At 39.6% G+C, this 16859-nt stretch overlaps 1 protein-coding gene across 2 annotated transcripts in view; it reads right to left on the reverse strand.

Annotated features, from left to right (window-relative positions):
* Positions 1-16859, reverse strand: part of fid (fire dancer) — a 214091-nt gene that overhangs the window by 19621 nt on the left and 177611 nt on the right. The window contains exons 5-7 of one of the 2 annotated variants that reach the window (XM_068377033.1): positions 10254-10445; positions 8774-8943; positions 5687-5828 (exon numbers count right to left, since the gene is read on the reverse strand). In XM_068377033.1, the coding sequence (XP_068233134.1) occupies positions 5687-5828; positions 8774-8943; positions 10254-10445 (504 nt within the window). Of the gene's footprint in view, positions 1-5662; positions 5829-8773; positions 8944-10253; positions 10446-16859 lie in introns of both variants that reach the window. The other variant, XM_068377032.1, reaches the window with a different exon arrangement.

Raw genomic sequence — 16859 nt, forward strand, 5'->3', positions numbered from 1 at the left:
TTCGTTATATTGAGATCTCAGTACTGATTACCAAGTTTCAGTTTTCTTAGGTAACAATGATGATCCACCTATACGAGATTACAAAGGGCTTGTATTAATAAAGCACACTGAAAGAAATTTGTGAAACTAAGTGACTTAGCAGCAGAGAATGATGCTATTGATTTTGTTAATGGGAAATTTCAAACATTGATTTCAATCTTGGGTCTGCAGGTTTATTACTATACTTACCTACACTGTTTAAAAAAATCTTAATTTTATTCTGTTATTCTCCGTAAAAATATATTGTTCTCAGCAGTATTTCAGTAAAATACAGGCGACCGTAATTTTACCTATTTATTTATTATCTTTTAGGGGTTGATGACCGTAATATAACTCCTTTTCATCAATATATCGTTTTTTAAAACGGTAAATGTCCGGCAACATATTTACTCCATGATTTTTATCGTTTTCACGGCAAATTTTTAACTGTATTTTTCTGTGTTCGCTGGAACTCCATACATTTCATCCAGCTACTAAGATTGCAATAAAGTTGCTGAAATTATTGTGTGCAAAAATTAATTGAATGGTCTAAAAATGTCGAGCTGAGACGTTGTACAATCCAGATCATTCTTAGCATCCCCTGAAAAAACCTTTAGTTATAGTGGCGTATTTAGTAACGTCCCAGACTGGTGATCGCCACACTGGGGTTCGAGTCCTGCTCAAACTCGTTAGTTCTTTTAGCCGCTGCAAGCTCACCATCCTTGTGAGTTAAGGATTGGGGCTTAGGGAAGCCTATACAGTCTACCTGCTGTAGCAATCAGCAACCTTTATCTGGCACTCCCTGGTCCTAGCTTGCGTGGGGAGGGAGCTTGGGTGTTGATCATATGTATATATGTGCAGTCTCTAGTGCATTGTCCTGCTTGCTAGAGCAATATCACTGTCCCTTGCCTCTGCCATTCATGAGTGGCCTTTAAACCCTCTAAAAACTCCACTCTCTGCATTGTGGTTTAATATTTTCTCTATTATTTTAGTGACCTCAAAAGAAATATTTCAATCTCTCTTGTAAAACAACAGTGATTGATGAGAGAAATCTTTCAATTTTCACCAATTCTAAAAGTGTCATCTAAGTTATATGCATATTTTTTTCAACAATCCGTTAATGATTATGGTGGTTCCAACCTAGAGACATTGAAAGCTTGGTTGATGTTATAGATTTCAGTGTCACTCATGTACAGGAGAAACAAGGTAGGAGACTCATAGAGACTGGATATAATGCCAATTTTGCAAGGGCCCAAGCCACTTCTCCACCCAAACGCGGACCTGGGGTTGGAGAGGGACAGGTAATGGATATTGGTGACTCCTGAGGTAGAGCAATGGTCCACTCAAATCCCCATGCCTAGCTCACAGGGACAGTAAGGTTTCCATTTTTCAGAAAATGCGGGAATACATGGAAGTAAAGCAACAGATAAATATTGTGTATAAACGAGCGCGTGCGAACACACACACACACACACACACACACACACACACACACATATATATATATATATATATATATATATATATATATATATATATATATATATATATATATATTATGGATGAGATTATAGGCTATTCTTACGTTTTCTTGATTTTGTTTTAATTGTAATATACCATCAACAAATACGTAGGTAGTAGGTTGGCCAGGGCACCAGCGACCCGTTGAGATACTACCGCTAGAGAGTTATGGGGTCCTTTGAATAGCCAGACGGTACTACATTGGGTCCTTCTCTCAGGTTACGGTGCATTTTCCTTTTGCCTACACATACACCGAATAGTCTAGCCTATTCTTTTACAGATTTTCTTCTGTCCTCATACACCTGACAACACTGAGATTACCAAACAATTCTTCTTCACCCAAGGAGTTAACTACTGCACTGTAATTGTTCAGTGGCTACTTTCCTCTTGGTAAGGGTAGAAGAGACTCTTTAGCTATGGTAAGCAGCTCTTCTAGGAGAAGGACACTCCAAAATCAAACCATTGTCCTCTAGTCTTGGGTAGTGCCATAACCTCTGTACCATGGTCCCACTGTCTTGGGTTAGAGTTCTCTTGCTTGAGGGTACACTCGAGCATACTATTCAATCTAATTTTGCTTCCTCTTGTTTTGTTAAAGTTTTCATAGTTTATATAGGAAGTATTTATTTTAGTGGTGTTGCTGTTCTTGAAATATTTACTTTTTCCTTCTTTCCTTTCCTTACTGGGCTATTTTCCCTGTTGGGGCCCCAGGGCTTATAGCATCCTGCTTCTCCAATTAGGGTTGTAGCTTAGCAGTAATAATAATAATAAAAATAATAATAATAATAATACACAGATACACACACACACACATACACACACACACATATATATATATATATATATATATATATATATATATATATATATATATATATATATATATATATATATACAGTATACATATGTGTGTATGTATGTATGTATGTACACATAAAATAACAATGTCACGCGTTGTTTAGTGTCATTTATGAAAAATAAACTGCATATACAAAATGGATTTAAAATGAAAACTTTCAAAAAGACGTCCAAATAAAATAATATCGAATCTTTCATTTTTCTCTTATTTTCTCCGGAAGAGTAAAAAGAAAATACGAAATTGACCATGCGCAATGTGGAAAAAGTAACTAATGCTTAATTAATTGAGATACGTTTTGCAGTATATACTTACCTTTTCGGGAAAAGGTCCGGGATCTTCTTCTGTACTCTACATGCATTAATTGAATTACATCCAATGAATTAGGTACAATGGATTACGAAAGGGATTATTGTAGGGCTTGCTATTCTCATGAAATATAGATACCGCTTTTGATTAGAGCAATGTAAAGAACATTGAGTTTAGAAGAATAATTTATAACACTTGGAGAACACGATATTTTTTTTTTTTTTTTGTTGTTAATTGCTGAGTTAATGACAAATATGAATGTGGTGCAAGAAATATTTGAAAAATGAAAAAAAAAATTAACACGATATATATATATATTTTTTTTTTTTAATTACTGGTTAATGAAAAATATGAATGCGGTGCAAGAAATATATGAAAAAAAAAATTAACACGATATTTTTCTTTTTTTTAATTACTGGTTAATGACAAATATGAATAAATTTGAAAAAAAAAATTAACACAGGATATGCATAGCCCATTGGATTTCTGCTGGCGCTAAGAATTATAACGTTATTCATACGGAATCTTTTATCATAAGTAACTTCCATAAGTAACCTCTTAAGTAACGCCCACCATAAAAGACAGGCAGGATGAAATTAGTTTTAGAAATAGGTTTTAGCAAATAGGCCTATATGTTATTTTGGGACATGTTAATCATAAACTCGAATTCATTTTCTGGGTGGAAATGCATTTTCGTCTCTGATTGAAACTGTGCTCCAAATATACTCTTAAAATTATAATTAAATCACATAATTTGCTATTAATTTACTTAATACTTTGCTAAGCCATAACAGCATTAAAAATTACTCTAGAGTACTAGAGCATTTACCGTAGTACAAAAAAATAATATATTCTAAGAAAAGTGCTCATCTAATGCTACTAACTACAATAAAACGACAAACACAAAATAAAATATTTTGTGCTTTCTATTTTTAAAAAAAATCTAGCATAAAATGGCTAAGCTGCACTACTATTGTGAATAGACACCGCTGGCTTTAACTCTCTCTAACTTCAAAAAATATCAGAAACCAAAATCTAGTCGATTGAGAGGATGATAAAAGTGTCTCTGGTAAGAAGACATGCAAGTGCTGGGCAAGAAGAGGTAGTTTACAGCAATTCTGAATTATATCTTCTAAAAGTATTTAAAAATCCACAGAAATGAGAAGACGAGTTTTACGTAGAGAGAAATATAAGTGTGCCTCACCTCTTAATAAAAAAAATTATGAATCATACTCAACTTTTTTTAATGAGGTGCGTTTGCACTGACTCACAGAGGTGCCCCTTTTCTCGGAAAAGTTTCCTACTAGCTCATTGGTTGGGCAAGATAATTCTAACCAATCAGCTAGTTGGAAACTTTTCTGAGCGCATTTGCACTGACTTGCAGGGGTGCCCCTTTTGCTCGGAAAAGTTTCCTACTATCTGATTGGTTGGACAAGATAATTCTAACCAATCAGCTAGTTGGAAATTTTTCCGAGCGCATTAGCACTGACTCGCAGGGGTGCCCCTTTTGCTCGGAAAGGTTTCCTACTATCTGATTGGTTGGACAAGATAGTTCTAACCAATCAGCCAGTTGGGGACTTTTCCGAGCGTATTTGCACTGACTCGCATGGGTGCCCCTTTTGCTCGGAAAAGTTTCCTACTATCTCATTGGTTGGGCAAGATAATTCTAACCAATCAGCCAGTTGGGGACTTTTCTGAGCGCATTTTCACTGACTCGCAGGGGTGCCCCTTTTGCTCGGAAAAGTTTCCTACTATCTGATTGATTGGACAAGATAATTCTAACCAATCAGCCAGTTGGGGACTTTTCCGAGCGTATTTGCACTGACTCGCATGGGTGCCCCTTTTGCTCGGAAAAGTTTCCTACTATCTGATTGGTTGGACAAGATAATTCTAACCAATCAGCTAGTTGGGAACTTTTCTGACCGCATTTGCACTGAATCGCAGGGGTGTCTTTTTTGCTCGGAAAAGTTTCCTACTAGCTCATTGGTTGGGCAATATAATTCTAACTAATCAGCTAGTTGTAAACTTTTCTGAGCGCATTTGCACCGACTCGCAGGGATGCCCCTTTTGCTCGGAAAAGTTTCCTACTAGCTGGTTGGTTGGACAAGATAATTCTAACCAATCAGCTAGTTGGGAACTTTTCCGAGCGCATATGCACTGAATCGCAGGGGTGCCTTTTTTGCTCGGAAAAGTTTCCTGCTAGGTAATTGGTTGGACAAGATGATTCTAACCAATCAGCTAGTTGGAACTTTTCCGAGTGCATTTGCACTGACTCGCAGGGATGCCCCTTTTACTCGAGAAAGTTTCCTACTAGCTGGTTGGTTGGACAAGATAATTCTAACCAATCAGCTTGTTGGAAACTTTTCCTAGTGCATTTGCACCGACTCGCAGGGGTGTTTTTTTTGCTCGGAAAAGTTTTCTACTAGCCTGGTTGGTTGGACAAGATAATTCTAACCAATCAGGTAGTTGGAAACTTTAACGAGCTAAAAGGGCACCCCTACGAGTAAGTGCAAATGAAAATTTTCCTGCCAGCTGATTGGTTGGCCAAGATAATTCTAACCAATCAGCTAGTTGGAAACTTTTCCGTGTTAAAAGGGCACCTCTGCGAATAAGTGCAAATGCGCCTCATTAAAAAAAATTGAGTATAGATGAGGTGAAATTGGGGCCATTGAGACAATGCTTCTTATTTATCCTAAATCGGAATAATTTAAGTCCATTGAAATTACAAATAGAAAACGGGAATGCAATATCGTGGATTACGTAGATGGGAGGAGTTTATCGTACCGTTTAAGAATTCTAATGGCCACAACTTTTTGACTGTTTTGAATATATATTTTCCAATGTAAAAAAAAAATATAGGGGGTTAAGTAAACGAAAGTAATAATATATCAATATGGAAGAAGTTAGTGTAGAGAGATATAAACACAGGGAACAAACACCGCTCTATCCGCCTCAATCAACCTGGTTGCTAGTGTCGGTGGCTACCTGTAGTGCCCGACGTACAAAGCTGTAGCAAGATTCATTAGGGCTACTCAGGTCGGAGGAGCTCTGGGACGACGAGGCTGCCCCAGCCGGGTCTATGGCACGAGATCTCGTGCGCCGCCGGCCGTTCCTGCGACTCCCATACCTGCAGGAGGAGAAAGGGGCATGTACTCATCGTGTGTAAAAAGGGGAGATGGTTGAGATTGTTAACATTGGTTATTGAATTTTACGTAAGTCTGAGCAAGTGATAAGCAATTTGAGTAGATGACGGGTGATTTTATCTAGGTGTTTAGTTTACATACATACACACACACACACACACACACATATATATATATATATATATATATATATATATATATATATATATATATATATATATATATATGGTTTTAAAAACCAAAGGAAGAAAATATAACTTTTGTTCCTTTTTCCAAATTAATGTTGAATGTCAATCACTCAATTGGCATCAACTAGGCGGAAAATTTAATCTAACTTGTGCTAGTTAAGAATTCGTTGGTTAGAGCATTCATGTATTTACCAGAAAAGAAAAAAAACGAATGTAGTATAATATATTACATTTACTTAACCTAGATATTCATAATTCTTGATAATAGAAGGCGATTTATTCATAGAAACCTTTGTCAGAAATAAGGTTAATAGGTAATTAGAATTTTTATCAATGTACTTCTAGGAGATTATAAAGTTTGTAAGCATGTTGGTAATCACTTATCTAATATGTTAGTAGGTTGGTTTGAAATGTTAATGTATCGAAACAGTTTAATTAGGACCATCCCCACTCCAGATATAGTCTCCGCAGAGATTCTGGGCGAAATAAGCCACACCTCTTTATGACGTCATAGTCAAGTCCCACCTCCTGATGACATCATAGCCAATCAAATTGTCTCCCGCGTTAATGACTGTGACAACACATTCTCTTACAGTGATTTTAAGTTAGTATAGTTTGAAATTTGTAAGGGGATGTATTGTGTTGCTCCTGAAAATGAGGAAGAATTACAGAGAAGGTTGGTAGAGTGGCAAGATATTTTGGAAAGGGATAGCTTAAGGGTAAATATGGATAACACTAACTCTATGGTGAGCAGTAAGGAAGACAAGGACCGGATAACCATACATGAAAGTAGAGGCGCAGTTATAAAACAGGAACAAATTTAGATACTTGGGATCTACTAAAAATCAAGAGGGAGGATGTGAGGCTGAAGTTGAGAATAAGATAAAAGCAGCATGGGGAAATTGGATTGAGGTAGCAGGAGTGATATGTGATAATAAAATGCAAACAAGGTGAAAGTCAAGATCTATAGCACAGTAATAGGACCAGTATTAATGTATGGATCAGAAACTTGGGCTTCAAGACGAAAAGAGGAAGCAAAGCTTGAAAGAATAAAGATGAGAATGCCGAGATGGTTTATGGGAATATCACTGCTTGAAAGATCATAAAATGATGAAATAAAAAGAATGGCAGGTGTTGTAAAGATTACAGAGATAAGTGTGTCACGATTGAGATGGTGTGGGCACATGTTGAGAATGGATAGGGGGGAGGGACTGAGGAGGACTTGGGAGGAACTTGTTAGAGGAGAAGATCAAGAGGGAAGCAAAGAATTAGAAGGCGAAATAAGGGAAAGGATGATGTGGAGAGATGTTTGGTGGAAAAGGATGCCTTTGATAGAAGGTATTGGAAAGGGTACATCAGGCAACCGACCCCTTAATGTAGGGATAACGGTGGGGAAGAAGTAGTGGTATTGTGACTGCTGCTAACTTGGGAGACAACGTGATTGGCTATGACGCCATCAAGGGGTGGGGCTTATTTCGCCCGGAATCTTTGCGCTGACTATAGTTGCATGCAGTGATCATATGCTATTTTCCCGCCACCAAATTATCGTGACCATTCAGAATACTTGCTTTTGTTGCATTTAAGTCCAACAAGAAACCTGAGGTCTGAGCATAGATCTCCTTATGCTGTAGCACCTAGACCAGTTTCCACTCTCTATTTTTACCTATGCAAGAAGAATACATTCATCATTGTTTTCTAGTACTGTCTGGATTCTGCAGATGATAAACTATAGCATAGTTTTTATTACTAGTAAAAGTATTAGATTTTCGTGATATTATGTTTCCTTAGTTAATTTTGCTAAATTCTTCAAACAGTTTTAGGTATAACCAATGACTTTATATAAACCAGTACAAAAAATGCCTGAAGCGACTGTTTGTTTTGTAGTTTATTTCTTATAATAAATGAAGGCCATATAGGTTTCTGAATTATAGAACTTCTACGGGAAATTTATTTAAAAAAGGTCATATAGTTAGGTTCAGTTACTTCGTTCTCACAGGCTTTGCTGTAAATGGAATGATAGCTAAACAACTATTTTTTTTTTTATATATATGAAACAAGCCTTAATTCATGTATATGAAGTCCTCCAGTTTGTCTTTTGAGAGAGTTTATAACTTAGTGAAAGTTTCATAGAGTTTTATGACTGATTCTCAAAACCCTGAACCACTTATTAAAAGGTTTCAAAATCCCTTTGGAGAACATGGAAAATTTATCTTTGGGCAATCCTTGCAGTTATTTATTTTTTTTTTTTTTGTCAAAATGGGTGCAGTGATAATTTTGCTTGAAAAAATAGTGTCATAATCTGAATATTATATATATATATATATATATATATATATATATATATATATATATATATATATATATATAGATAGATAGATATATTTTCTCTTGTAAAATGGGGGCAGTGATAATTTTGCTTGAAAAATTGCAGTGTCATAATCTAAATATTTTTATCATATTTTTTTTTGTTTGCAAGATAGGTGCAGTGATAATTGTATTGAAAAAATGCACTGTCGTAATCTAGATAATTTTTTTTTTGTTTGCAAGATAGGTGTAGTGATAATTTTGCTTGAAAAAAAAAATCCACTATCATAATATATATAAAATACTAAAATGTTAAATATGTAGCATAAATAGTTTTGCTTTCCCAAAATTATAATTAAGTTAGAAATTCCATGGCATACCACAACAATTCACCAAATAAACCAAGAATTATAAAGAATACCCGCCCCCGGCCCCACCTGTTGGAAGGGCAAGAATCACTATCACTGTGATTGTGAGCGTGGTAGTGCAAAACATCATCATCATCTGTGGTGGTGGAATTCAAGTCTCTTTCGACGCTCGACGTCTTATCATCACTGGAAGACTGCTCGGGACGATGCCACGGGACCAAGACATCCTGCGACTCAAACTGAAAGGAGTCATGCCACGTTAGTCACTGGAGATTATTATTATTATTATTATTATTATTATTATTATAGTAATAATTGTAATAATTTTTAATATTACTCATTATTATTATTGTTGTTATTATTATCATTATAATTATTATTATTATTATTATTGTTATTATTATTAATATTATTAGTATTATTATTTTTGTTATTACTATTGATATCATCATTATCATTATCGTTATTGTTATGTTTATCGTTATTATTATTATTATCATCATCATCATCATCATCATCACCATCACCATCACCATCACCATCATCATCATTATTATTATTATTATTATTATTATTATTATTATTATTATTATTACCTAATTGAAAAGCAGAATGCTATAAACCTTAGGGCTCCAAATGGGAAAAATAGCCCAGTGAGGAAAGGAAATAAGGAAATAAATTAATTACAAGATTAACAACATTATAATAGATCTTTCATAAGATTTATTAGTTTATTTAATAAACTATAAAAAGTGACTCATATCAGCCTGTTCAATATAACATTCAATGCAAGGTTTGATAGATTCCCCAGGGTCAATAAAAGTGGGTTTTCACGGTCGAACTGTTCGTCGAACGCCGTTCGACAGATAAGCGTTTGAAGTGATGTTCGAACGTGTGAACGGGGTATTCGGTTGTCGAACACGTTCGTCGAACGGTTTGAAGAAAGTCTGCTTTCTACTGACTTTTGTGGGCGGGGCTTTATTGTCCACAAACCTTATGCATTTGTGGCTGACTCCACCTCTTCGAACTGTTTGACAAGCACGTTCGTCAACCGGGGTTCGACGAACTGTTCGATCGTGTAAACCCCGCTTTAAGACTCGAAGCTGGCTAATAAAGCCTTTACTATTATTATTATTATTATTATTATTATTATTATTACTAATCTACAACCCTAGTTGGAAAAGCAGGATGCAATATACCCAGGGGCCCCAATAGGGAAAATAGCCCAGTAAGGAAAGGAAACAAGGAAAAATAATTTAAGAAAACTAACAACATTGAAATAAATATCTCCTATGTAAGCTCTAAAAACTTTTACAAAACAAGAGGAAGAGAAGAAAGATAGAATAGTGTGCCCGAGTGTACCCTCAAGTAAGAGAACTCTAACCCAAGACAGTGGAAGACCATGGTACAGAGGCTATGGCACTACCCAAGACTAGTGAACAATGTTTTGATTTTGGAGTGTCCTTCTAGAATAACTGCTTACCATAGCTAAAGAGTCTCTTCTACCCTTACCAAGAGGAAAGTGGAAGCTGAACTGAAAAATTCCTACCTTTCTATGCCTTTGTTCCATGGCCCATACGCTGATCATAAGGCGCCCCCCGATTCTCAGGATCCTCGCTAATTCTCTCAAGGCTCTCACGCGCCGCTCCGTGGTGGCGAAGTGGTGGATGACCGCAATGCTGAGGGCGGCGTCGAAGGTCTCGTCTCTGAACGGCAGCGCCAAGTTGTCGCTGACCATGACCTGGAAGATTTTGGAGGCGATGAAGTGGCGGTAGGGGATACACATGAGGTTTAAAGGCCACTCATGAATGGCAGGGGCAAGGGACAGTGACATTGTGGTATGTCACTGTTGTTACAAGTTTCGTGGACCAGAGTTCTATTGCCGGCCGGTCAGAAGCTATTGTCTTTGAGTGGTTTCGCCTGGGGCTCTGATCCCGAGGTCGGTAAGAGAATCCACACATTAATGTATTATAAGTATATGGCTTATTTAACTAATATATATATATATATATATATATATATATATATATATCTATATATATATATATCTATCTATATATATATATATATATATATATATATATATATATATATATATATATATATATATAATGTGTGTGTTGTGTATTATATAAAACACGTATAATTCATGAGTATTAAGTTAATGGAAGTGAAGACGGTAAGGAGGTTTCTGATGGAAGTGGGGAGTTATTGGAGACGGGATTTTCATAGATGGATTGATTTGAAGTTTTTCTGGCATCCTGACATCTAAGGTCATTGACGCTGATATCATAAATAAGTAAAGATTAAAAACAAAATAATCAATTAAAACCACAAAAGCAAAGAGGGGTTTTTGATAGAAGGAACAGCTTCCAATATATCACTTTTATGGATTGACGTGGTGACTACATCAATCCTGTTGGTTATTGTGTAAGGGAGAATTTAATGCATCATAGAATTAAAATGTCAGCAGTGAATTGAATGTATAGATTAAATATTTCTAAATCAGGGTAGTCTTAAACTCAAGAGATGATGGGCATCTTGGGACAAAATTTGTAGAGGGAGAATGATTTGCCTAGTTTAGGTAGAATTGAGTTTTATCAGACATGGTTAGATAACACAAGTACACAATGATAGCTATATGTGTAATTTACATCATTTGTGTAAATGACTGTGGAAATATTTCTCCTCCTATAACAGCAATCACGTATACCCTTCGGTTTGTTTAAATAGCAAGTGGGTCTTCCCTCTTCATTCCTTTTCAATATCTAATTATATTTTCCTAATGCAGGTAGCCACCTGGTTTATCCTATCGGTATTATATTTTTTTTCTCACTAATTCAGACAATGCATTTTATTGTGATTTTGCAATTCGGTGTATTTCTTCATTTATTACAAACATATCAATAAAGTTAATAATTTCCCTCACCCTTAATAAAATCTATAATTGACATACTTTACCTATGCCTGTTATATAAGCTATTTATAAAGCAAGTATCGAAAAATAGCTAGCCTGCTAATGCATTCATCCACAGGCCCTGACTTCCTCCTGCCTCCAAATGCATTCATCCACAGGTCCTGAATTCCTCCTGCCTCCAAATGCATTCATCCACAGGCCCTGGATTCCTCCTGCCTCCAAATGCATTCATCCACAGGCCCTGGATTCCTCCTGCCTCATAATCCATTCATCCACAGACCCTGACTTCCTCCTGCCTCCAAATGCAATCATCCACAGGCCCTGACTTCCTCCTGCCTCCAAATGCATTCATCCACAGGTCCTGAATTCCTCCTGCCTCCAAATGCATTCATCCACAGGCCCTGGATTCCTCCTGCCTCCAAATGCATTCATCCACAGGCCCTGGATTCCTCCTGCCTCCAAATGCATTCATCCACAGGCCCTGGATTCCTCCTGCCTCGTAATGCATTCATCCACAGACCCTGACTTCCTCTGCCTCCAAATGCATTCATCCACAGGCCCTGGATTCCTCCTGCCTCCAAATGCATTCATCCACAGGCCCTGTATTCCTCCTGCCTCCAAATGCATTCATCCACAGGCCCTGGATTCCTCCTGCCTCCGAATGCATTCATCCACAGGCCCTGAATTCCTCCTGCCTCCAAATGCATTCATCCACAGGCCCTAGATTCCTCCTGCCTCCTAATGCATTCATCCACAGGCCCTGACTTCCTCTTGCCTCCAAATGCATTCATCCACAGGCCCTGAATTCCTCCCCTTCCGTACTAATACATTCATCCACAGGCCGTGAATTCCTCCCCTTCGCAACACATTCATCCACAGGGCCTAGATTCTTCCCCCCTACCAATACATTCATCCACAGACCCTAAATCCCCACCCCTACCAATGCATTTATCCAAAGGCCCTAAATTCCTCCCTCCTACCAATACATTTATCCACAGACACTAAATTCCTCAACCCCTACCAATACATTTATCCACAGGCCCTAAATTCCTCCCCCTACCAATACATTTATCCACAAACCCTAAATTCCTCCCCCCCTACCAATGCATTTATCCACAGGCCCTAAATTCCTCCCCCTACCAATACAATTATCCACAGACCCTAAATTCCTCCCCCCCTACCAATGCATTTATCCACAGGCCCTAAATTCCTCCCCCTCCCTACCAATGCATTTATCCACAGGCCCTAAATTCCTCCCCCTCCCTACCAATGCATTTATCCACAGGCCCTAAATTTCTCCCCCTCCCTACCAATGCATTAATCCACAGGCCCTAAATTTCTCCCCCCTACCAATACATTCATCCAAAGACCCTAAATTCCTCCCCCCTACCAATACATTCATCCACAGACCCTAAATTCCTCCCCCCTGCCAATTCATTCATCCACATACCCTAAATTCCTCTTCCCTACCAATGCATTTATCCACAGGCCCTAAATTTCTCCCCCCATACCAATGCATTTATCCACAGGCCCTAATTCCTCCCCCCATACCAATGCATTTATCCACAGGCCCTAAATTTCTCCCCCCATACCAATGCATTTATCCACATGCCCTAAATTTCTCCCCCCCCCTACCAATGCATTTATCCACAGACCCTAAATTCCTCCCCCCTGCCAATACATTCATCCACATACCGTAAATTCCTCCCCACTACCAATACATTCATCCACAGACCGTAAATTCCTCCCCCCTGCCAATACATTCATCCACATACCGTAAATTCCTCCCCCCTACCTATACATTCATCCGCAGACCGTAAATTCCTCCCCCCTGCCAATACATTCATCCACATACCGTAAATTCCTCCCCCCTACCAATACATTCATCCACAGACCCTAAATTCCTCCCCCCTGCTAATACATTCATCCACATACCCTAAATTCCTCTCCCCTACCAATGCATTTATCCACAGGCCCTAAATTTCTCCCCCCATGCCAATGCATTTATCCACAGGCCCTAAATTCCTCCCCCCATACCAATGCATTTATCCACAGGCCCTAAATTTCTCCCCCCATGCCAATGCATTTATCCACAGGCCCTAAATTTCTCCCCCCCCCACCAATGCATTTATCCACATACCGTAAATTCCTCCCCCCTACCAATACATTCATCCACAGACCGTAAACTCCTCCTCCCCTACCAATACATTCATCCACAGGCCCTAAATTCCTCCTCCCCTACCAATGCATTTATCCACAAGCCCTAAATTTCTCCCCCCATACCAATGCATTTATCCAGACCCTAAATTCTTCCGCTCCTACCAATGCATTTATCCACAGGCCCTAAAATCCTCCTCCCCTATCAATGCATTTATCCACAGGCCCTAAATTCCTCCCCCCCCACCAATACATTCATCCACAGACCGTAAATTCCTCCCTCCCTACCAATACATTTTTCCACAGGCCCTAAATTCTCCTCCCCTAGCAATGCATTTATCCGCAGGCCCTAAATTCCTCCTCCCCTACCAATGCATTCATCCACAGACCCTAAATTCCTCCTCCCCTAGCAATGCATTTATCCACAGGCCCTAAAATCCTCCTCCCCTAGCAATGCATTTATCCACAGGCCCTAAATTCCTCCCCCCTACCAATACATTCATCCATAGACCGTAAATTCCTCCCCCCCCCCTACCAATTCATTCATCCACAGGCCCTAAATTCCTCCTTCCCTAGCAATGCATTTATCCACAGGCCCTAAAATCCTCCTCCCCTACCAATGCATTTATCCACAGGCCCTAAATTCCTCCCCCCTACCAATACATTCATCCACAGACCGTAAATTCCTCCCCCCCCTACCAATGCATTTATCCGCAGGCCCTAAATTCCTCCTCCCCTACCAATGCATTCATCCACAGACCCTAAATTCCTCCTCCCCTAGCAATGCATTTATCCACAGGCCCTAAAATCCTCCACCCCTACCAATGCATTTATCCACAGGCCCTAAATTCCTCCCCCCTACCAATACATTCATCCATAGACCGTAAATTCCTCCCCCCCTACCAATGCATTCATCCACAGGCCCTAAATTCCTCCTCCCCTAGCAATGCATTTATCCACAGGCCCTAAAATCCTCCTCCCCTACCAATGCATTTATCCACAGGCCCTACATTCCTCCCCCCTACCAATACATTCATCCACAGACCGTAAATTCCTCCCCCCCTACCAATGCATTTATCCACAGTCCCTAAATTTCTCCCCCCTACCAATGCATTTATCCACAGACCCTAAATTCTTCCCCTCCTACCAATGCATATATCCACAGGCCCTAAAATGCTCCTCCCCTACCAATGCATTTATCCACAGGCCCTAAATTCCTCCCCCCCACCAATACATTCATCCACAGACCGTAAATTCCTCCCTCCCTACCAATACATTTTTCCACAGGCCCTAAATTCCTCCTCAACTAGCAATGCATTTATCCACAGGCCCTAAATTCCTCCTCCCCTACCAATGCATTTATCCGCAGTCCCTAAATTCCTCCTCCCCTACCAATTCATTCATCCACAGACCGTAAATTCCTCCCTCCCTACCAATACATTTTTCCACAGGCCCTAAATTCCTCCTCCCCTAGCAATGCTTTTATCCACAGGCCCTAAATTCCTCCTCCCCTACCAATGCATTTATCCACAGGCCCTAAATTCCTCCCCCCTAACAATACATTAATCCACAGCCCGTAAATTCCTCCCTCCCTACCAATACATTTTTCCACAGGCCCTAAATTTCTCCTCCCCTAGCAATGCATTTATCCGCAGGCCCTAATTTCCTCCTCCCCTACCAATGCATTTATCCGCAGGCCCTAAATTCCTCCTCCCCTACCAATGCATTCATCCACAGACCCTAAGTTCCTCCCCCCCTACCAATGCATTTATCCACAGGCCCTAAATTCCTCCCCTCCTACCAATGCATTTATCCACAGGCCCTAAATTCCTCCTCCCCTAGCAATGCATTTATCCACAGGCCCTAAATTCCTCCTTCCCTACCAATACATTCATCCACAGACCGTAAATTCCTCCCCCTACCAATGCATTTATCCACCGTCCCTAAATTCCTCCTCCTCTACCAATGCATTTATCCACAGGCCCTAAATTCCTCCTCCCCTACCAATACATTCATCCACAGACCGTAAATTCCTCCCCCCCTACCAATGCATTTATCCACAGTCCCTAAATTTCCTCCTCCCCTAGCAATGCATTTATCCACAGGCCCTAAATTCCTCCTCCCCTACCAATGCATTTATCCACAGGCCCTAAATTCCTCCTCCCCTACCGATGCATTTATCCACAAGCCCTAAATTTCTCCCCCCTACCAATACATTCATCCACAGACCCTAAATTCCTCCTCCCCTACCAATGCATTTATCCACAGGCTCTAAATTCCTCCGCCCCTACCAATGCATTTATCCACAGGCCCTAAATTCCTCCTCCCCTACCGATGCATTTATCCACAGGCCCTAAATTTATCCCCCCTACCAATACATTCATCCACAGACCCTAAATTCCTCCTCCCCTACCAATGCATTTATCCACAGGCTCTAAATTCCTCCGCCCCTACCAATGCATTTATCCACAGGCCCTAAATTCCTCCTCCCCTATCAGTGCATTTATCCACAGGCCCTAAATTTCTCCCCCCTACCAATGAATTTATCCACAGGCCCTAAATTCCTCCCCCCCTACCAATGAATTTATCTACAGACTCTAAATTCCTCCCCTCCTACCAATGCATTTATCCACAGGCCCAAAATTCCTCCGCCCCTACCAATGCATTTATCCACAGCCCCTAAGTTTCTCCCCCCTACCAATACATTCATCCACAGACCCTAAACTCCTCCTCCCCTACCAATGCATTTACCCACAGGCCCTAAATTCCTCCTCCCCTACCAATGCATTTATCCACAGGCCCTAAATTCTTCCTCCCCTACCAATGCATTTATCCACAGGCCCTAAATTCCTCCTCCCCTACCAATGCATTTATCCACAGGCCCTAAATTCCTCCCCACTACCTATGAATTTATCTACAGACTCTAAATTCCTCCTCTCCTACCAATGCATTTATCCACAGGCCCTAAATTCCTCCTCCCCTACCAATGCATTATCCACAGGCCCTAAATTTTTCCCCCCTATCAATACATTCATCCACAGACCCTAAATTCCTCCTCCCCTACCAATGTATTTATCCACT

This window comes from Palaemon carinicauda, chromosome 7 (assembly GCF_036898095.1).
Source record: "Palaemon carinicauda isolate YSFRI2023 chromosome 7, ASM3689809v2, whole genome shotgun sequence".
NCBI lineage: Eukaryota > Metazoa > Arthropoda > Malacostraca > Decapoda > Palaemonidae > Palaemon > Palaemon carinicauda.